We start from the raw sequence: 23,439 nt of genomic DNA, 5'->3' as shown, positions 1-23,439 counted from the left end.
GAACCCACCCCTGATAAGTTTGCCTTCATTTGTTATATTCTTGTTATTATCAGCCCAAATCAATCCACTGTAGGATGGAAGTCTCTTCACTGAATACTTTGAATTGTCATCTACCACTCTGGTCCAGTGCAAGTTGATTGATAGCCCTTTTTTGGTTGTCACAATCAAGGGTCAACTTCTGTGCTTAAGGGAGGATTAGAATTTGGGTCTCCGAACTCTTAATCCAGCACATTATCCACTACGCTTTCCTTTCCCAGGCTTTGCAGCTTTCAGATACATAGACTTTGAATCCCAGAATTTCAGAATTTCTGGGAGTTGAAGTCCACGTATCTGAATATTGCCAAGGTTGAAAAACCAAACTGTCTTTTTTCACACTTGATATGTAATTATGTCTTTCGCACTCAGTACTTGCCTACTGTCATTTTAGATTTTAATCTTAATTTCATTCCTTTAAAAAAAAAAGGCATTTTTTTTCTGTTTAGACCTAAAATTTTAAAAAGCGTCCATCATCGCCCTGAATCCAGCAGGAGCAGGGCGGTATACAAATTTAATAAAATAAATCATCTCAGTCTTCCTCTAGGTCAGTTCCATTGGTTGATGGCTGGCTGGGGGGGTTGGGGAGTTGAAGGCATCAAGCTAGAAATCAGGAGACTGAGTTCTAGCCCCACCTTAGGCATGAAAGCCAGCTGGGTGACTTTGGGCGAGTCACCAGGAGACAGTGAGTTCTAGTCTAGCCTTAGGCATGAAAGCCAACTGGGTGACTTTGGACCAATCACCAGGAGATGGTGAGTTCTAGTCCTGCCTTAGGCATGAAAGCCAGCTGGGTGACTTTGGGCCAGTCCCTCAATCTCAGCCCAATCCACCTAACAGGATTGTTTTGGGGAAAACCAGAGGTGGAAGGAGTATTAAGTATGTTCACTGCCTTGAGTAACCGATAAAGTAATAAAGGCAGGATAAAACTTAAACAAATGAATAAACAAACGAACAAACAAACGAATGAATGAATCTAGCCGTGATGAATACATAGAAAGCTGCCTTGCATTTTGAGAGATTGTTCATCTACCTGGCCCAATGCTATCTACTTATCCAGTTTAGTCTCCCACACCCTTTGAAATATGTGGGGCTGTAACCTCCCAGAATTCCCAGCCAGGGGTGAAATCCAGCAGGTTCTGACAGGTTCTGGAGAACCGGTAGCGGAAATTTTGAGTAGTTTGGAGACCTGGCAAATACCACCTCTGGCTGGCCCCAGAATGGGGTGGGAATGGAGTTTTTGCAGTATCCTTCCCGCAGGAGTGGGGTTAATTGGGATTTTGCAGTATCCTTCCCGCAGGAGTGGGGTTAATTGGGATTTTGCAGTATCCTTCCCCTGGAGTGGGGTGGGAATGGAGATTTTGCAGTATCCTCCTGCCACGCCCACCAAGCCACGCCCACAGAACCGGTAGTAAAAAAAATTGAATTTCACCACTGTTCCCAGCCCATGAGTGTTGCAACTCATCTGAATGAAATCACTGGGGAAGACTGAATTTGAGGCAGAGATCACCGTGGGGTCTAGATCAAACATTAATAAATACTCTTCCCACCTTTTTTTGCTCTTTGACAATTAAGCCTCTTTTTGTTTTTCATTATGTATTACAGTGCCAGCACCAAGGGGAACTTCAACCGGCAATGTCTCTCTTGTGATTTGATTAACAACTGCACTTACTTCCGTGCAACGTTCAGCCACAACATGGCATATTTCCTATTGACCTGTGAAGGTAGGCGTTACGCATAATCACCCATTTATTTCAGGCCTTCCGTAAAAAAGTTGATGGCACACAAAATGCAAATTCATTCACAAGGCATTGGGAAAGAAATGGAATACAAATGAATTCAGAGTATTTTACCAGATATAGGGAGTCCTCAACTTACAACTGTTAGTAATCATTCAAAATTAGAACAGCACTGAAAAAAGTGACTTGCTGTAAAACTATTCCTCACACTTTTATCATGTATTCATTTATATTCCACTTTTATTATTTTTATAAATAAGGTGGTGAACTTATTCAACATGACCCAAAGGTGCTTTTTCAAGAGGCAACTGAACTTTCTGGTTTTTCTTTGAAGACGTTTTGCTTCTCATCCAAGAAGCTTCTTCAGCTCTCCAAGAAGCTGAAGAAACTTCTTGGATGAGAAGGTGAAGAAGCTTCTTGGATGAGAAGCAAAACGTCTTCAAAGAAAAACCAAAAAGTCCAGTTGCCTCTTGAAAAAAGCACTTTTGGGAAATCTAAGACCTGGATGACTGAAAATCTCTTTAGATATTCAACACTTCAAGATATTTAACCTTCTCTTCCTATTTTTCCCTCAAGAGCCCTGTGAGGTGGGTTGGTCTGTGAGAGGGATTGTTCCAAGGTTACCCATCTGGCTTTCTTGGCTAAGTGGGGACTTTTGTTTTGTTTGTGCTATATTTTTGTTGCATACACACATCCACACACATATGTGATATGTATGTATGTATGTATGTATTCGGAAAGTCTGCAGAAGAGATTTGAAAAAGATCAAGGATGCTGTGGCGACACACATCAAAAATGGCCACGACTTCCATAGCATCTTGAGTTTTTGTGACCCAACCCCCTGAAGCTACCCCTGTTATCGAAGTGGGGGCGGGGGGGGGCTGTTTGCCAATACTTTCAAAGCTCAAAAAACCCCACCATTCAGGGCCTTAAAGAAAAGAAATCTGTGATCACCAGCAAATGCCAGAAACATTTGTCTCTGTTATTGACTCAGAGAATATTACTGGCAGCACACAGCTTTTAATTACAGCCAGGGATTGAAAAGTGCTCCTGGCGTCTTTGTTTATTAGTATGATAATACGGCCTTGGTATATATGAGATTTCAATGCAACTTAGTGATCCATAATTCATGGCCTAGCAAATAAAGAGATCCCGGAAGCCATATGCTGGGTTGGGAGGGGAGGGGGGGAGGCCTCAGGGAGGGGAGATCTGCTCTTGCCAATTAGCCCCTTTGTAGCATCCAGGGGCTGCCTGCGATCTCCATATCTCCAGCTGCTCTTTTAAATCATTCATCATTGCTGAAAAGATACCATGATGTAGTAGACCATTTTCAGTGTTGGTTCTGTAGGAAAAGATTTGTTCCTCTGAAATTTTCTGATTTGAAAGAGAGGGCTTTTTATTTTTATTTTCAACCATTAAAAAAGAATACATCATTTATTTCCTTCTCACCTTTTTTTTAAAAAAAAAAACCTTTCCCACATTTTTATGTTTCTTGATAGTTATCCCAGAATACCAATTACTCATGATCGTGATTTTTTATTGACTTTATATTATTTAATTTTATTGGTTTTTAAAATTTATACGCTGCCCATCTCTGTTATTAATTCTTATTTAAAAAACAAAACATAACACAGGCACACAGACTCACACAGTGCTTTGGAAAGGCAAAAAAAAAAAAGGATTTTCCAAAAACATGTGTCACTTTTAATTATTTCCTTTGGCCCCAGATCTAGGTGGCTAATGATTTTGTTAGTTTCATCATGGATGGATGGAAAATAGCATTTGTGACCATAATGTAACTAAGAGAAAAATAGTGGGGAAAGATAGTCTAGACTCTAGACTAATAAAATAATTTTAATATTATTTCTAACTATTGATCAGTCTTTTAGGTGATGCAAACAAAGTAAATCATTTTATTTATTTTTTTGGCAATTCCCTGAGCAACCGAATACTTGAATAGCAAAAATTGTCGTTTTGTGTGTTCTCATAGTACGGATTTTCTTTTCTAACTACATCAAAGGAAATATATCACTGTGGATACATTTGCACCTATTTTAAAATGTGGGAAATGGGAAAAGAATCTATCACTAAATGAAAGAAGAGAGAGAAAAATATTGATTGCAAGGGTACATTCATCTGGAAGTAACATATATGTGTACACACAAAAGCATTATGTATTCCCAGTGTTTAGAGGTGTTGAATTTGGCTTTTACTCAGGAAAACATTAATACATGAATGTTTGCAAGGAAAATGTTTTGCAATGTAGTGAAACAATATTTCAGAAACGCTGCACATTAAATGACAAACTTGATTTCTTTAAAGCTTCCTTAATTGTTTTTTTCCCCCCCCGGGTTTTCCTCAGTATAGCATAAAGGACTGTGCAAAAGGAGAAAACAGGTTGTGGGATGAAAACAGCTATATAAATGTAGAATAAATTTAAAAAATGAAGTCCATAGCTCTCAAGGGAGCATGCAAATATCTTTAGAAAGATTGCTATAGAACAGTGATGGCTAACCTTTTTGCCATCACGTGCCAATAGCGTAGGGAGCATGGGGGAATTGTGAGCACACGTGCCCACACCCATTATTCTATGTGCCCCCCCGCACATACATGCACACACACACACCTTCATGTTCCCCCCAGTTTTGGCATGCAATGGCCTGGTGGGCCTGGTAGGCCTGTTTTTCACTCTCCCTAGGCTCCAGAGCCTTTCTAGAAGCCTGGGGAGGGCGAAAACAGCCTTCCCTACCCCTGCAGAGGCCTGAAATGGCCCATTTGCCGACTTCCGGTGGGACTGGAAGGCCCATTTTTTGCTCTCCCCAGGCTCCTAGAAAGGCTCTGGAGCAGGGAGAGAGCGAAAAACGGGCCTCCCCCCACTCCCCAGAGGTCCTCCGGAGGCCAGAAATAGCGTGTTTCCTGACTTCCAGTGGGCCCAGAAGGCCTGAAAATAAGTTGGCCAGCGCACACATGCACGCTGGAGCTGAGCTTGCGTGCCCACTAATATGGCTCAACGTGCCACCTGTAGCACGCGTGCCATAGGTTCGCCATCATAGGTATAGAACAACCCATAACAGTTTATTCAGTTTTTTTCTGAAATAATGCCTCTTTTTAATCATGTAACATTCCTCTGCCAACTTAGGAAGAAAACAAGCTTGGTGCTCTTTGGAAAATATCTCTTTTTCCAGTTTCAAACTTTCCTCCATCCCCTTCCCTCTTTCTATCTCTTGTTAGAAGACCCCAACATTCCTTTTACTTCTCAGTAATTTTGACGGAGCACAATGACATTTCCCATTGATCCTTAACTGAAGCTTGGATACCCTGATTCCATATTCTATATTCTGGATATCCAGCATATTTCTTGCTCTTCTGTACTTCTCAGGTTCAGTTCAAAATAGAGGTGATTGGCAGTGGTGGGTTTCAAAATTTTTTACTACCAGTTCTGTGGGTGTGGCTTGGTGGGTGTGGCATGGCTTAGTGGGCATGGCAGGGGAAGGATACTGTAAAATCTCCATTCCCTCCCCAGTCCAGGGGAAGGTTACTGCAAAATCCCCGTTTCCTCCCGATCAACTGGGACTCGGGAGGCAGAGAATAGATGGGGGCGGGGCCAGTCAGAGGTGGTATTTACCGGTTCTCCGAACTACTCAAAATTTCTTCTACCAGTTCTCCCGAACTGGTCAGAACCTGCTGAAACCCACCTCTGGTGCTGGGCCTTTGAAATACTTTTGAGATTAAGGCATTTTGTTTTTATGAAGCTTCCAGAGGTAACTGCAGGAAGGGGTTTTAAAAAAGCCAATGGCCACCACAACTACACAATCAAGCTCAACTCATTTTTACACACCTGTTCCAATGCACTTAAAAAGAGGTGATACAGGTAGTCCTCATTTATGAGAACAATTAGGATCAGAATTTCCATTCCTAAGGAAAGTGGTTGTTAAGTGATTTGTGCCTGACTTAATGACCTTTTGCCCTAGTTGCTAAGTGAATCATACAATCATTAAGTGAATTTGGCTCCCTCATTAACTCTCTTTGTCAGAAGCTGGCTGTGAATGTTGCAAATGGCAATCATATGATGCCAGTACAGCCATTGTGAATGCATACTGTACCTATTGCCAAGCAGCTGCGTCTATATTGAATTGCCTTGCTTTTAATTATTCATCATTTTTCATTAAAGAATGTTAAAAAATAAAATGGAGAGGGCAAAGCTACTTGGCAAGGAACATGTCGAGCACCTTCAAATCCAAATAAGTGTCCTTGACATTATTTATACAGCTAACCTCACAATTCCAAGTAGTCTCGATTGTAATTGGGGAGCTAGCTGCCATTATAACCCATGATGGGAGCTCGCCTATCATGGTCATAAGGGCAGTCGTAAAAAAAAAATGTCATGACAGTTGTTAAGCAAACATTGTGGTTGTAAAGCAAACGGCATGGTCCTTAAGTGAATCAATGGTTCTCTAGGAGTGCTGTTTTACTTAAAAAGCTGGAAATAAATGCCAATTTTCAGCAAAACTCTTGAAATATGGTCACGTGACTATGGGATGCTACGAGCACTATAAATACAGTCCAACTACTGAGTGCCCAAGGTTCTATCACATGACCACAGGGTGGGGGGGAACTACCTGAGTTATAAACAGTCTCCTGACAAGTCCTTCATAACTCCAAATGCCACTAAGCGACCAGTCACAAGTGGAAAACTACTGTTGATAATTCAGGGCTATACATTCCCTTCCTTTGACCAGAAAGATTCCTTCTTTATTTTCATTTCATGTGCTACTCTAGGAATATATGGATTGATTGCAATCTTTGGGGTTGGAAGTTCCCATTTGGAACTTTCAAACATCCAGGTGTCATGGGTGGCTTTAGCTGACCCATTGAGAAGATGGCTGTAACACATACATGGCCATTTTTAGAATAGAATAGAATTCTTTATTGGCCAAATGTATATTGGACACACAAGGAATTTGTCTTGGTGCATATGTGTACATAAAAGAAAAGATACATTCATCAAGAATCATAAGATACAACACTTAATGATAGTCATAGGGAAACAGTCAATATAAATCTTAAGGATACCAGCAACAAGGTCACAGTCATACAGTCATAAGTGGGAGGAGATGGGTGATAGGAACGATGGGAAGATTAATAGTAGTGCAGACTTAGTAAATAGTTTGACAGTGTTTTGGGAATTATTTGTTTAGCAGAGTGATGGCGTTCGGGAAAAAAAGGTTCTTGTGTCTAGTTGTTCTGGTGTGCAGTGCTCTATAGCAGGGGTAGGAGTTTCGAGGGTAGGAGTTGTAACAGTTTGTGTCCAGGATGTGAGGGGTCTGTAAATATTTTTACAGCCCTCTTTTTGACTCATGCAGGTCTTCAATGGAACGCAGGTTGGTAACAATTGTTTTTTCTGCAGTTCTAATTATCCTCTGAAGTCTGTGTCTGTCTTATTGGGTTGTGGAACCAAACCAGACAGTTATAGAGGTGCAGATGACAGACTCAATAATTCCTCTGTAGAACTGTATCAGCAGCTCCTTGGGCAGTTTGAGCTTCCTGAGTTGGCGCAAAAAAACCATTCTTTGTTGTGCTTTTTTGATGACGTTTTCGATGTTAGCTGTCCATTTTAGATCTTGAAATATGGTAGAACCTAGAAATTTGAAGGTCTCTACTGTTGATACTGTGTTGTCTAGCATTGTAAGAGGTTTCTTCTTCTTCTATGGGAGGGTTTCTCCTAAAGTCCACCACCATTTCTACGGTTTTGAGTGTGTTCAGTTCCAGATTGTTCTGGTCACACCACGAGGCTAGTTGTTCAATCTCCTGTCTGTATGCGGGTTCATCATTGTCTCAAATGAAACCGATCACTGTTGTGTCATCTGCAAACTTCAGTAGTTGAACAGATGGATCGTTTGAGATGCAGTCATTGGTATACAGAGAGAAGAGAAGTGAAGAGAGCACGCAGCCTTGTGGGGCCCCTGTGCTAATTGTACAGGTATCTGATGTGATTCTGCTTAGCTTCACCAGCTGCTTCCTGTCTGTTAGGAAGCTTATGATCCATTTACAAGTGTGTTCAGATACCGCTAGCTGATTTAGCTTAGTTAGAAGAGTGTCTGGAATGATGGTGTTGAATGCTGAACTTGAATTTGAATTGGTTCAAACATAACCTGTCCTGTTTTGATTTCTGAATCAAACAGGGTGGATGCATTTTGGTGTCTAGGAGATTGTACTTTAAAAAAAAGAAGAAGAAGAAGAAGAAGGCAACATCACTGTAGACAAAGCTGGCAGGAAGCAATGCTTAAAGATCAATTTATATCCTGCTAGAAATGTTCGCGTTCTTAGAGCTTTACTTTCTCCTTCGCACAATGAGTTATCTGAGAAGTATAATCCTTTGTGTCATATACATAGTATGACATTAAAATAATCTAAAACAAATTCTTTTAATTGTGTTTGCACTAATTAAAATATTGACAAATTAGAGAAGATAAAGCAAGCCGGTGTTCCACTGGGAGAGTCTGTCTATCTTCCATGTTTTTGGTTGGTGTCTATTAATTATCTTTGGGTAACTGGTTGCTTAGATCAGCTTTCCATGTAATAGGGCAGGGATTTAACATCTAGCCCTGAATATCACTTTAGATGCATTTTTTAAAATCTAAATGCATTTTCTTTCCTTTTTTTCAAGGTCCACGAATTCCAATGGTAACTGTTCACAGAACATCTGATACAGAAAGTAAGTATTTACAGGGGGCTTTGGGAATTGGGAGATCTTCGAAAGGAAAGACAGCACGCCCTGCAGAGATCAAAAGACAGAGAGCTATCCCGAGTTCCAAAAAGACAAATAATTTTTGTGGGTGTTGGTTTTATTGTGTGAGATAAACTTACGTAGAAATTGGAGGGATAGAATCGTTCAGCAGATCCTTCCCTTAGTTAAAGAGACACATTATGTACAGTGGTGGGTTTTAGCTGGTGTCACCACCGGTTTGCTTCATCATGCACTTCACACACACTTGGCGCGTATGTGCTAGTTTCACTCGCACACACGCCAAACTTGTGCTCCACGCAAGCGCAGTGTATTAGGGAACAGCTGAGACACGGCAATCCGCTCTGCCGCGCCTTTCAGCTGGGCTAAAACTGACCAAATGTAAGGTATGTAAAGTGCAGGGGCGGGCAGGAGGGCCAACCTAACCTCACTCTCAGCTCACCATCGTCGCTACTGGCTCCCCCGAACCAGGCCGAACCGGTAGAAACCCACCACTGGTTGTGTATGTCATGATGTTATGTTTAATGGTTGCAAGCCAGCAATCTAGATGCATCTAAGACTATGAAAATGGGACAGGTCCATGCTATCTCAGGAACCATCACATCCAGGGGTGGTATTCACTTACCTTCGTTACCAGTTTCGCAAATGTAAGCGTATGCACATGCGCAGAGCATCAAAAACGGATGTGATTACGTCCAGGTGGATGGGCAGAGCTTCCTGCCGCCGCCGCTACCAGTTTGCCTGAACCGGAAAGAACCAGCTGAATACCACCATTGATCTCATCCCAATGGGATTGGCCCATCCCATTTGGGGGATGCTTCAGACAGGGCATGCTGATGAATCTGTCGATCCAGCTGGCGGCATCCAGGAAAAGGGTCTTTGTTGTTGTTGTGGCTCCCACCCTCTGGAACATCATACCCCTTGAGGCAGGGATGGGCAATTAATTTTCCCAAGAGGCCGAAATGAGGATTGGTTCTGGAGAGAGGAACCAATAGCTCCTGGATGCACTCTGCTCCTTTGCCTGCAAGGCCACACTTTGACCAAAGCAGCAGTGGGTGACGAGCCTGGATCCCCTTACACAATGACCAGCACTTCCTCAGGCTCCTCCAGGTGAGGGGTGAGTGTTTCCTCTCCTCACCCTTCTGTAGCTGCCAGCCGACTAAAGGCATGCACAGTGACTGTGCAAAGCCATGACTCAGCTTCTTCTCCCATCACCCGCGGTATAATTTTTTATTTTGTTTCCTAACTACCAATTGACCTCATGTGAACCAGACAGGGACAGCCAAAGGGCTGGATGTAGTCTGAGAGTCGTAAAATGTTCAGGTCTGCTTTGAGGTGAGATCTTCCCTCAGCCTTTTGGCCTTCCATAATTAACATCAAAATCTGGCTCTGCCAACTGGCCTGGGACCACAAGGAAGCTGTTAAAAGTGGTTAGCAGACCAGGAAGGGGAAGATCCCACCTCCATCCTGTCTCATTCTGTTTTTTTAACTTATTTCATATCTGGTTTATTTTAATATCTAATGTTTTAACGCTGTACTTGCTTTTACAATTGAGATGGGCAGGATATAATTTAAAAAAATAAATAAATAAAATTTTAAAGGACAAAAGTTTGGGTTTTGGAATAATGCTGAAGCAAGGCAGATAGGTAAGTGGCATGAGTATTTTATCTGCTTGCCTGTAAGGAATCTTGATGGATCACTGTTCCTGTTTTTGAATAGAATAGAATAGAATAGAATAGAATAGAATAGAATAGAATAGAATAGAATAGAATAGAATAGAATAGAATAGAATAGAATAGAATAGAATAGAATTTTGTATTGGCCAAGTGTGATTGGACACACAAGGAATTTGTCTTGGTGCATATGCTCTCAGTGTACATAAAATAAAAGAATCATAAGGTACAACACTTTATAAATATATATATATAAAGAAGGTGAAGAAGGAATCCTACTTTTTCCATATAGCACCAGATTTTTGGTCGGGGGGGGCCAGGGGGGAGAAATACATAGGCTGAAAAAAATACAAGTGCATGTTGTGTTGTGTTTTACACTTCCCAAATGTCTAATTTTGCAGTGGAGATTCAAAGCAAGTAGACGTTCTAAAATCAGGACTATACTGGAGACCACAATAAAAGGAGGCCCATTGGCCTGATCCAGTTCATAAAATAAATAAATGCCAAAAATCAATAAATGCCCACATGCAAGCAGGAAATCCTGTGGAGCACATAGAGCAGTGGTGTGTTCCTCCTGATTCAGCCCAGTTCTGCCAAGCCGGTAGCAGTGACGATATGACATCACCGAACCGGTTCTACCCCCCCCCCCACCCTCTCCCTGCGTTATTCTTACCTTTTATTTGGCCCGACCCCCAATCTATTGCTGCCTCCTGAATCCCAGCTGATCGGCTAGAAGGAAAAAAAACTGTTTAAACTTTTGCCGCGGGGCTTCAAAGGGCCGCCCTACAGCTGATCAGTGTTAAAAGGCAGTGTGGTGGTAGACCAGTGCTTCCAAAAACAAATGGGTAGACCGGTACCTGCAAAAATAAATGGGTAGACCAGTGCCTCCAAAAACAAATGGGTAGACCGGTACCTGCAAAAATAAATGGGTAGACCAGTGCTTCCAAAAACAAATGGGTAGACCGGTACCTGCAAAAATAAATGGGTAGACCAGTGCCTCCAAAAACAAATGAGTAGACCGATACAGCTCTGCAAGCAGTTAAAAGCCTGATAAATCAGTACCTCTGCTAAATATTAAATAATTGTCACATGACCATTAAGCCACACCCACAGAACCAGTAGTAAAAAAAATTAGAACCCATCCCTGACATAGAGGGACTAAGGGCAGAGAAGGGCGAAGAAGCCACTTTTGGGAAAGACAGCAGAGAATGAATAAAAAGTTATTGGTAAATAGAAAGCCATTCTCTCCGTGGTCTTGTGCATGGGATTGTGCCTGTGGTCTCATTATGCAGGCCTCTCTTGCTGTAATGAATAGGAGGAACTATTGTAAGCACCCCATATTCATAAATTAATTCTATTCCATAATATGAGAGTCTTCTACAATAATCTGATAACTATAAATCCCACCCAATTTTACCATCTGCTTATATTTAATTAAGAACTGGTTGTCTGAACAGCGCAGGCAAGGAATTCCCAGCGGGGCTGAAGGTTTTGGGAGATGCATCCAGAAATCTTTAGATCTGTCAGCTTGCTCTTATTTCGTGTGTCCTTGCTTTCTGCGAATGCAATTATGAGAGCAAACAGGACGGCTGATCTCGAATCCCAGACGGGCCAGCCTCCTTTTGCTGATAAAGCTAATTGGGCAAGCGATAATTAAATGAGGATTCCAACATGCAATCACACTTAATTGTCTGATGCTTTGGCATTTTTCACTGGGGTTATGATTTCAACAAAAATGAGAGGGAGATTTTTCAGGAAGAACTTTAACATGGAAGCATTACATCTACCAGTTGAAATATCCGCAAGGAGAGGAAATTCAGTATTTGGAACAGGGTCATGGTAAACCGATCCAAACTAGACTGCAGAAAATACGACTTCAGTAACGGAGTGGTCAATGCCTGGAATGCACTACCTGACTCTGTGGTTTCTTCCCCAAACCCCAAAACTTTAACCTTAGACTGTCTACTGTAGACCTCACCCCATTCCTAAGAGGTCTGTAAGGGGCGTGCATAAGCGTACCAGCGTGCCTACCGTCCCTGTCCTAATGTTTTCTTTTATTCGTATTCTTTTCATGAATTTATAATTATGTTTACACTCGTATCTGTCATAAAATACATGCTTGATGAAATTAAATTAAATTAAATTAAATTAAATTAAATTAAATTAAATTAAATTAAATTAAATTAAATTAAATTAAAAATAAATAAATAAATAAATAAGGGTGATTTTGCAATGCAACTTCACAAGAGACAGACTTGTGGGCTGAGGATAAGTGATCAAAGAGTGTTGGGAGGAAAAAGAATCACTATTTTCCCTGCCTTATTTTTATTATTTTTATTGTATCCCATCTTCATTGTTTTTACATTGTTTTTACTCAAGGCAGTGAACATTATCCAACACTTCTTCCTCCTCCTATTTTCCTCATAACACCAACCTTGTGAGCAATGGTGAAATATAAAATTTGTTATTACCGGTTTTGTGGGCGTGGCTTGGGGGGGTAATGTGACTGTGTGGGCGTGGCCAACTTTTTTTTTTTTTTTACTTTTAAAAGCATTTTTTCTATAACCTCTTCGGCCGAAGAGGTTGTAAAAAAAATGCTTTTAAAAGGCTCTGACGATCAGGCAACTCAGCTGGAATCATCAGAGCCTTTTAAAAGCATTTTTTTCTACAACCTCTTCGGCCAAAGAGATTGTAGAAAAACTGCTTTTAAAAAACTCTGACGATCCCAGCTGAGCTGCATGATCATTAGAGGCTTTTTTAAAAAAATTTTAAACGCATTTTTTCAGCCAAAGAAGTTGTAGAAAAAATGCTTTTAAAAGTAAAAAAAGAAGCCTCTGATGATCGCGTGGCTCAGCTGGGCATGGCGGGGGCAGGGATTTCTCCGAACCACCCACCACCATTGCTACCAGATCGGGGGATCCAGTCCGAACCGGGAGCATTTCAGCCCTGCTTGTGAGGTGGGTTGGGCTGAGAGAGAGTGACTAGCCCCAAGTCCCCCAGATCACTTTCCTAGCTGAGGTGGGACTTGAACTCATGCTTTCCCGCTTTCTAGCCTGGTGTCTTAACCGCTAGACCAAACTGGCTGATAGGTTCATAACTGGCTTATAAGGTAGCTGATGCATAAACAAATTCCCCTAAATGTTCTCTTAGCAATCCTAGACCAGGCCAAGGCCAAAAATGCCAGGGAATTTCTAGAAGCCTGGCACTCGGACAAACCAGCCATCAATAGACACATAGACATGAACAACATCTACAGACTATGCAAAAGAGACAATCAACCAGCCCAAAAGAGAATAAAAAGACTCCAACACCTTTCCACCAGCTATCAGCACTCAGATCAGCATAGATTAACTCCAAGGTTAACCAACAATCAAATAAGCAATTCCCCAACCAAGAATTTGCCAAAGAACCATCAGTAAACAGCCCAACCAAAAAATCCCTAAAACCAATCCCACCAACACAGACAGACAAGACACCAGAACATAAACTGACAGCAAACAGCACTTCCTACTAGCACTGATGACGTTACCTAGTTAGGGTAATGAAACGACTTCAAGAAAGCAAGCCAGCTCAAAGACCACCAAAGACCCTGCTCTATTAGCTCTCAAATATGCCCTCCAATATGAAGACATATGTAGTGCTCTCTGGTGTTCTCTGAGGTTGGTTGTTTGCTTGCAGTTGTTTCATTACCCAACTAGATAACATTAGCGGTACAAGTACAGGCAGCAAACCTCACACCCTTTCATACTGATGCTGTTACCTAGTTCAGTAATTAATCAATGATCAGGAATTCAAATTTATTACACTCTTCTAGATGGGAGCTCTGATACCCTGAGCCAAGGAAGCGTTTTTCACTGTCATTTTAAAGGCTTGCAGGACTCAGGCCAACTATATGTCTGCGATAGATCATTCTAGAGCAGGGATGCCCAACCTTTCGGACCTCAGGGACCATTAAATTCATAATTTTAAATCCCACGGATCACTAATATGATCTGCCTAATGACTGGGTGGGTGGGCGTGGCTAGGTGGTCATGTGACTGGTGGGCATGGTCAACTCAATGTCACTCATATTGAGGAGCGCCTCGCTCGCCTCTATTTGCCCCTCCCTTCGCATCCACTCTTCGCCTTCCCAGCCGGGCTCCTTAGGGCCCCAACAGGAAGCACTTGTTGGAGCTAAGCAGCCACCACAAGAAAAAGTTGGCAAAACAGCTCAGTTCAAATTGGATCTGACTGAGAAGGAGGCTCAGCAGAAGCACCTCATTGAGGACTACGAGCATAGGCTTTCCAAGCAGAGAGAAGACCTGCAGGAGTGCAAGGCTAGGTACCGGCACCTGGAGGCCCATTTTTTTTTTTTTTTTAAATTTGATTTATATGCCGCCTTTCTCCGGAGACTCAGGGTGGCTTACAATGTGCTAAGCAATAGCCTTCATTCTTTTGTATATTTAAGTCAGCTTATTGCCCCCACAATTGGGTCCTCAATTTACCTACCTTAGAAAGGATGGAAGGCTGAGTCAACCTTGAACCTGGCGAGATTCGAACCTGCAGTAATTGCAGGCAGCTGGTCTTAATAACCAGCTTAATAACAGGGTGCCTTAGACCACTGTACTACCAAGGCTGAGATAGTCAGCCAGTTCTAGGCCATGAGGCAGTCCCACTGAAATGAGGCCCTCCGGCTCTTCTCCACCAGTGGCACTTCCATCCAGCCTTCACCCAAAGCCCCACACCAGGAGGCGAAAGCAGACCGCAAGTCAGAATTTTTCCCCCCTCCGACCCACACAAAAAGATCCCAAAACGGGAGACTCCCTGCAGCAACACAAACATTCCTTGCACTTATCTGTCCCAGGGGCCATAGTTTGAGGACCCCTGATATAGTGCAATATAAAAAATGCAAATAATTTTTCTGCGGACCACCAAAATTTTCTCGCGGACCACCAGTTGGTGACCGCTGTTCTAGAGAACAAGTGCCTCCGTAGAAAAGGCATAACTCCCAGGTCCCATAAGATTACTGTATAGAAAACATACCAACAGAAGAAGAATTGATTTAAAAAAAATCCTAGAATGTGTCGAGATGGACAAATTAACAAAAGAGCTCAAAGAAAAGGAAGATATGGAATATTATATAATCTGAAATAAATGGTATAAGTGGCTAGAGACTAGAAATAATGGATAATAAAAATAAGAGCATGTAATAAGGAAAATACTGGAATGTGCTGAAATGAACAAACTGACGTTAGAAATTAATGATAGAGAGGAAACTGATTACTACAGTGTTTGGGATATGTGGTATGAGTGGCTGAAGAAAAGAAAAGGGAAGTGAAGCTCGAGAGAGCTAAAAGTTTAAATGGATAATCCAAAATGAGTATTTGGATATGAGCCATACTACCGGTAGTAGGGAATATAAGGGAGCAAAGATGCAATTTTACGCAAATAAGATGTAATACTAAATATTAAGGATTACAAAAGTAAGAAATCCTACGGGCAGTATCTCTAAACTAAGATAATGAATTAATAATATGTAAATAACAATGTAAATATTATGAAGTTATATCTGCATATGTATTAACACCATGAAACCGGAATGATGTAATTGTACTATAATTTTTAAACAATAAAAATGTTTTTGGAACTCCAAAAAAAAAAAAAAATTGAAAATGTATTTGAAAATGGAAAGAACAAATATGATAATGTATAGAATGCATAAAATCAATATGATTGTTAAGAAGTATAATGTAATTAAAAGAGAAAGGGACAAGAAGAAAATGAAATAGTATAAAGGGAATCGGGGGAGAATGTAAATATTAGAAGATGACCATCATGAAATAGCTGTAAAAAGAGAGAGAAAGTGAGAGAGAGAGAGAGAGAGAGAGAGAGAGAGAGAGAGAGAGAGAGAGAGAGAGTGTTTTGTGTTTGGTCTTTTCATATTGTGTTATAATAAAAATAATTTTTTTAAAAGAAAAGATTATTGTATAGAAGCCTGGCCCTCTGGTATAGGTAGTCCTTGACTTGTTTTGTGACCATTTAAAGTTACAACAATACTGAAAAAAAGCAACCAATTATTGGTTTCCAAACTTAGGACAGTTGCAGCATCTCTATGGTCATGTGATCAAAATTCGGGCTCTTGACCAGGGGTGTCAAACTCAAGGCCTGCCCGTGGGGTGTTTAGATCTGGCCACGGGGCCATCCTGAAAACAGCCCAACGTGCCTCTGCCAACAAAAATGGAGCTTTGGAGGCCGTTTCTGCTGGCAGAGTGTGCTGGCCACCACAGGCGCCCCCAACATAAGTGATGTCAAGCTGGCCACTCCCCTCGCGGGCCCCCCGAGGCCAAACACAACCTTGATGTGACCCTCAATGAAATCAAGTTTGACACCCCTGCTCTTGACAATGATTGTTGCACTCTCCCAGAATCATATGATCACCATTTGCAACCTTCCAACTGGCTTCCGACAAGCAAGGTCAATGGGGGAAGCCAAATTCGCTTAACAAAAGCACGATTCACTTAAAAACTACAGTGATTCACTTAAAAAAAATTGAGTGCAACTTGATTAACAGCTGTCTTGATAAGCCACGGAAATTTTGGGCTCAAGAAGCTCCCTTTGCAAATGACAGTCCTAGGACTCTGGGACACTCCAAGCATTATAAAATACACACCAGTGGCCAAGCACCCAGAGTTTGATCACATGACTGTGGGGATGCTGTGGGGATTCATAAGTGTGAAAACTGGTCATAAATCACATATTTTTCAGTGCTGTTATAATTCTGAAAGATCATAAAATGAACGGTTGTGAGTCAAAGACACACTTTACATGGCAGCTTCTCACTGCCTTCATTAATATCCCAGAGTCTACAGTTGGAGAAGGGTATCAGTGATGGCCAAAGCCATGAGCAAGGTGTCTTCAAGATCTGCCTGGTATGAATCCTGCTGCTGTGACTCGTTAAAGTAGCGCATTGAAAGAATATCCCTTGTGCTAAATTCTCCAGAACAGATGACTAAATCCTAAGAAATGAATTTCTTCCTGCTGTCCTGTTGTGATGGAGTAAAACAATATCCCAAGTCATGGAACCTGCCTTTTCAAAACTGACTCTAGCTTCAAATCTTCCATAATGGAAATTCTGGGCTTGCTTTCTTTCCTTCTTTCTTTCTTCCTTCCTTTCTTCCTTCCTTCCTTATTTATTTTTCTTTCCTTCCTTCCTTCCCTCCCTCCCTCCTTCTTTCCTTCCTACCTACCTACCTTCCTATCTTCCTTCCCTCTTTCTTTCTTATTTATTTTTCTTTCTTTCCTTCTCTCCCTCCTCCTTCCTTCTTTCCTTCCTTCCTTCCTACCTTCCTTCTCTCTTTCTTTCTTATTTATTTATTTTTCTTTCCTTCTTTCCTTCCTTCCCTCTTTCTTACTTATTTATTTTTCTTTCCTTTCTTCCTTTCTTCCCTCCCTCATTCCTTCCCTCTTTCTTTCTTTTCTTTCTTTCATTCATTCATTCATTCATTCATTCATTCATTCATTCATTCATTCATAGAAATAGTGTTGGAAATGCCACCAGATACCTGGGTCTTATTATCATACGTGGTGGACATGTGTAGAAGCAAAGAAAAAAATAGACAAAAATACATACATGGCTAGAAAAGATGACAAAGCAGCACATTGATTTAAAACCAGAAATATTTTCGTTAGGGATTTTACCTGAAATGTATAGTAAAGGGAATGCATATTTAATTATTTATCTATTAACTGCAGCTACAATTGTATTTGCACAAAACTGGAAAAGTGAAGCGATCCCAACTGACGAGAACGTGATTAGGAAAATATTAGAATGTGCAGAAATGAAAAGATTAATGCTTGCAATTAACGAGAAGAAACAAACTGAATATTATATGATATGGGAATTATTTTATCGATGATTAGAGAATAAAAATGGAAGTTAGAAACAAAAGTAGGAGATTAGGGAAATGTAGAAAATGTGTTAAGATAGAGATGTAAACAATATGATGATTGTTATTATTATGACTATTACGATTATTATGTTTAATATTATTATTATATTTTTAGAAGATATGTAAAGAGGGGAAAATGAACATATTTATTATGCTCAATATTACTACTGTAAGATCAGAGAATTATTATCAATGTAATGAATACTGTTGAAAATTTTGATGGTTATTGCACAAAGATATTTGTACCCAGATGATACGCTGTTGAATGGAAAATGGAATGTTTATATTAAAAAAAGAAAATATCATATATACATAAAAAGAAAAAAAATAATGGCTCTTTCAGTCAGGGTATAATTGTTTAATTCCTCATCTGATTGGAGACTCTTTCCTATTCCTTCTTCCAGAACTTTTTGATCTTGAAGTAAATGCCAGAGTGCAGAAGACAGTTGCAGAACGACAGATGCCCAAGCGAGAATATCTTGATATCAAGATTCAGGATTACAGTAAATTACTCTGATTATTTTCATTGTTGAATTTAAGGGTTTATAATCTCGCCTTTTAATTTAGAAAATCTCATATTCTAGTGGGGCAGCTTTAAAAAGAAAGAAATGGATAAAAGCATAATGCCACTTTAAAAAAATCCCCAAAATAGAAATTTAAATCAATTAAGATGGGTAGCAGCCTCCAATACAAAAGCAGAATGTATCCATAGCTATAATATAAGAGCATCAATAGAAATCTGGCAACTCAATATTTATTTGCTTGTTTGTTTATATTCTGCCGTTATTATTTTTATAAATAATTCAAGGGCAGGTCTAAAATTCACAGTCTCCTAGTGATTGGCCCAAAGTCACCAACCGGTTTTCATATCTAAGGCAGAACTGGAACTCACAGTCTCCTGGTGATTGGCCCAAAGTCACCCAACCAGCTTTCATGTCTGAAACAGGACTAGAACTCCTGGTTTCTAGCTTGCTGCTTTAACTACTAACTAGACCAAACTTGCTCTCACAAGACATTGGTGTGTTTTGATTCCATGCAATGTGTTAATCAGCCTCCCAGGCTTAATGCTCTTATTACTTGCCAAGAATGTCTCCAGAGAAATCAAAAAAGTTGAGTGTGATCAAACGATTTGTCAAAGTCTCACCTGTTCCCCCTTTTTATTTTTTAGTACTGTGTGAAAATGAATGGGGTGTCCTGCACACAGAGTTGTGGCCACCCACTTCTGTTTTTCTGAGCACTCCTGCAGACACGCCTGTTATTCCATAATGGGCAGAGTAAATATTTGCCCTCCTGCTGTCCATCTGCCTTGCCTTCTTTGTTTCTATCTTCCCATTCCCTCGGTAGGCTGAAAAGGTCTCCTTGGTAGAGATATTATTCATTAGTTAAGAAATGGAGGTGTCAGCAGAACCAAAAACTCTTGTCATAATAATGAAAATGGCCATCATCTCACAAAATTCTCCCTTTTTCTACACATGTGCGACATCAGAGCATAGTTACAGAAGCCCCAGAGTTTTTGTGATTTGCTTTCTTCATTGGCCAACTCTACCACCAAGATACCTTGGCTAACAGTCATTCGACCAAAGGATCTATCCAGTTAATAGAAGAAACATGTGTGCTTGAGAACCAATCTATCATTGCCCGACTGCAATTCCCATTTATATTTCATTTGGCACATTTTTCTACTTTCAGATTTCTGACAAACCCACTAAAAATCACATTGGAATAAATTAGAATAGGTTTATAAGAGTTCAAAGAAATATGTTTCCCGGGCAAAACCCTTGCAATTACTGAAGTTCCTCTTGATTTAGGACCAGTTACTTAGTGACTGTTAGAAGTTATGAAGGACTTGCCAAAAGGGACTTACAACTCAGTTCTGAAATTCTAGAATTGCCACCCTTTGTGGTGTCGTGACCAGCAGTGGGATTCAAGTAATTTAACAACCGGTTCTCTGCCCTAATGATTTCTTCCAACAACCAGTTCGCCAAACTGCTCAGAAAGTTAACAACCGGTTCTCCCGAAGTGGTGCGAACTGGCTGAATCCCACCAGTGGTCGTGACCCTATTTTAGGTCCTCGGAATCAGGCCCGTATTTAGTGACATTTCTAGCACCCCATGATCACAGTAAGATGGTTTGTGATGTTTTTGCCTTCTTGCATCCCAGAGGCATTTTACAAAACCATAATTCTATTCCATGCCTTTCCATCATTGATAATCCAATAACATTGCGATTGAATCATAATTCAATTCAGATCAATTCAGTCACATTTGGATTAAATCGATAATTGTGATTTTTTTTTTTTTAAAGAATAACAGAGTTGGAAGGGACCTTGGTGATCTTGAAGCCCAAGCAGGAGACTCTATACCATTCTGGGCAAATGGTTGTCCAATCTCTTCTTAAAAACCTCCGGTGTTGAAGCACCCACAACTTCTAGAGGCAAACTGTTTCACTGATAAATTGTTCTCACTGTCAGGAAATTTCTCCTTAGACCCAAGTTGCTTTTCTCCTTGATTAGTTTCCATCCATGGTTTCTTGTCCTGCCTTTAGATCCTTTGGAGAATAGATTGATCTCTCTTCTTCTTTGTGGCAGCCTCTTAGATGTTGAAACACTGTTATCTTGTCACCCCTAGTCTTTCTTTTCACTAGACTAGACACATTCAATTCCTACAATCGTTCTTCATATGTTTTATCATCCAGCCTTCTTTGTCACTCTTTTCTGCACTCTTTCCAGAGTCTCAACATCTTTTTAATATTGTGGTGACCAGAACTGGATGCAGTATTCCAAATGTGGTCTCACTAAGGCTTTGAAAAAGCAGTACTGGAACTTCATGTGATCTCAATTCTGTTCCTCTGTTAATGCAGCCTTAGGATTGCATTGACTTTTTTGGCTGCTGCCACACACTGCTGGCTCATATCTAAGTGATTGCCCACTAGGACTCCAAGAATTGTCCACAAAAAATCCAAAAACAAGATGCATTGGATAAAATTCAACACACATAATGGGTATCATAATTTAACTCTTCACCGTTAGTATTTGCTAATGAGAAAACCCACAAATATGAAGTGGTAATTATAGTGCACAATTCCTTCTTTGTGATCCTAAAAGATTTCCAAGAGTAGCTCTTGATGTTTAATTCTCTATATTCTGCCTTCCCAAGGGATCTCCACATGAATCATAAGTACAAACCCATTCTCTATTACAAGTCTCATACAACAATAAATTAGACCAAATGAAATAAAAGGCTTACCACTAAAACTCATTTGGCTGTTTACTGCCCTTTAAATGCCACTAATTCGAAATTTAATTGCCATCCTTTTGGTAAATTGGCCCAGCAGCTCACATTTTAAAAACCAAATAAAAGTAGGATAGGCTTGGGAGCAATCTGTTTATGTTTCTGCCAATATAGATTTAAGAAAAAGCACACTTAGCTATTACTTCAGGATATATGTTTCCATAAAGGTAACAATTTTCTCTTCTTAATTCATCCAATTTATATCATTTCAAGGGGCAAAGGAGGTGACAGTCCAGGCCCTGGAGTTTAAAATGCCCTTGAAGAAAGCTTAATCTTAAATCCCTAAAAAAGAACAATTTTATTCCAATTTAGAAAAGAGGATTTGCATTTTACTTTGAGTTTCTCCTTCCTTTGCTCTCCTTGCAAACATTGCTTGTCTTTCCTCCACCTGCTGAGAAGGGGGAAAAACACATATCAGCACACCCTAATTGCATGTTTGATTCATGACCAAGTGCCTTGGAGGACCACGGTGTTAGATGTGTCGCCTTTTGTGTAGCAGTGCCAATTTTCTTTCCAAAAGAATCGGTTCTGCTAGGGTGTTATTTGCAGAGCCATTCTCTTTAATGGCATTTTGTTCCCACCAAAAAGGACCCGAGTGTACTAAAAGGGAAAGAAATAAAAGGTTGTTGGTTGTAATGACAGCCTTCCTGTGCTTAAATGCTCCTCTCCTCCTTTCTTCTCTTTTCTTCTGTTTGCAGAATTGCCGCTGCAAATTTTAAAGCCAGCCGTTTTCATGGAAAACACACACTACCCTTTGCTCCTCATTGTGTGAGTAATGTTAACAATGGTATAATTTCCCAGTTATAGCCAGGAATGCCAGCCAAGTTGAGAAGAGGGATATTTGAGAAGGGTGGAAATGTAGCAGATAGGGAGATGGCTCCTAGAAAGAATACTTATTTTAATTATTTCCTGCCTGTATATTATTTTTTTCAAATAAATACCTTAAGGAGATGAGCATGCCTTATAATCCTGCCTCTTCTTGTTTTTCCCCACAACAACAATGCTGAAGGCGGGTTGGGCTGGGGGGGGGACTAGCCTAAATTAACCCAGCTGGCTATCATGGCTCAGGCAGGACTAGAAGTCACAATCCCTTGGTTTCTAGCCCAGTGCCTTCCCCTGTAGATTAAACTGAGGTTTCTAAATGATATATTTTAAGCCAAGGCAAAAAAAAAACCAAAAAAAAAAAACCAAGGATGCCCCACAACAGAATTCAATATGCTTGTTTTGGGTTGAGAGTGTTATATTCCTAATGTTGTTTCTTTACTTAGCATGATAATGGAATGGAATGGAATGGAATGGAATGGAATGGAATGGAATGGAATGGAATGGAATGGAATGGAATGGAATAGAATAGAATAGAATAGAATAGAATAGAATAGAATAGAATAGAATAGAATAGAATAGAATAGAATAGAATTCTTTATTGGCCAAGTTTGATTGGGCACACAAGGAATTTGTCTTTGGTGTATATGCTCTCAGTGTACATAAAAAGACAAGATACACTTGTCAAGAATCATAAGATACAACACTTAATGATAGTCATACGGTACAATAAGCAATCAAATCATACTAGGAAACAATCAATATCAATATAACTTGCAAGGATGCAAGCAAGAAGGTTGCAGTCATGCAGTCACAAGTGGGAGGAGATGGGTGGTGGGAACGATGAGAAGACCAATAGTAATGCAGCCTAATGTGAATAGTTTGACAGTGTTGAGGGAATTATTTGTATAGCAGAGTGATAGCATTCGGGGGGGAAACTGTACAGATACATGCATGTTTGGACACAGTTAACATGCATGAAGTTTGGCCACGCTAGCCAGGGAACCTGGAGGGCAAAAGGAGGTTTCCTGGTGCCTAAAGCAAAAAAATTTGTCCCTTCGGCTAGACAGGTATGTCTTCTCCTTTTTAAAGACCCTCAGGATTTTTTATGTGAACTCTCTCTCTTTCTTTGCTTATAGCTGAACCAAATATGATCAGCATAGATTCTAGAGACTGTCAGGGTTTCTGGGAGGGATTGGTGGATAAAGGAAA

General features: G+C 40.4%; 1 protein-coding gene across 4 annotated transcripts in view; it reads left to right on the top strand.

Moving 5' to 3' along the window:
* Nucleotides 1-23,439, top strand: part of DPP6 (dipeptidyl peptidase like 6) — a 545,144-nt gene that overhangs the window by 500,792 nt on the left and 20,913 nt on the right. For all 4 annotated transcript variants that reach the window (XM_034401660.3, XM_060683461.2, XM_034401658.3 and 1 more), the window contains exons 16-19: nucleotides 1,636-1,754; nucleotides 8,437-8,484; nucleotides 18,520-18,618; nucleotides 22,104-22,173. In XM_034401660.3, the coding sequence (XP_034257551.1) occupies nucleotides 1,636-1,754; nucleotides 8,437-8,484; nucleotides 18,520-18,618; nucleotides 22,104-22,173 (336 nt within the window). The remainder of the gene's footprint in view (nucleotides 1-1,635; nucleotides 1,755-8,436; nucleotides 8,485-18,519; nucleotides 18,619-22,103; nucleotides 22,174-23,439) is intronic.

This window comes from Pantherophis guttatus, chromosome 4, assembly GCF_059756535.1.
Source record: "Pantherophis guttatus breed Tessera chromosome 4, ASM5975653v1, whole genome shotgun sequence".
Classification (NCBI taxonomy): Eukaryota; Metazoa; Chordata; class Lepidosauria; order Squamata; family Colubridae; genus Pantherophis; species Pantherophis guttatus.
Note: the sequence above shows the minus strand (reverse complement) of the source record. Positions and strands in the feature narration are given on the sequence as shown.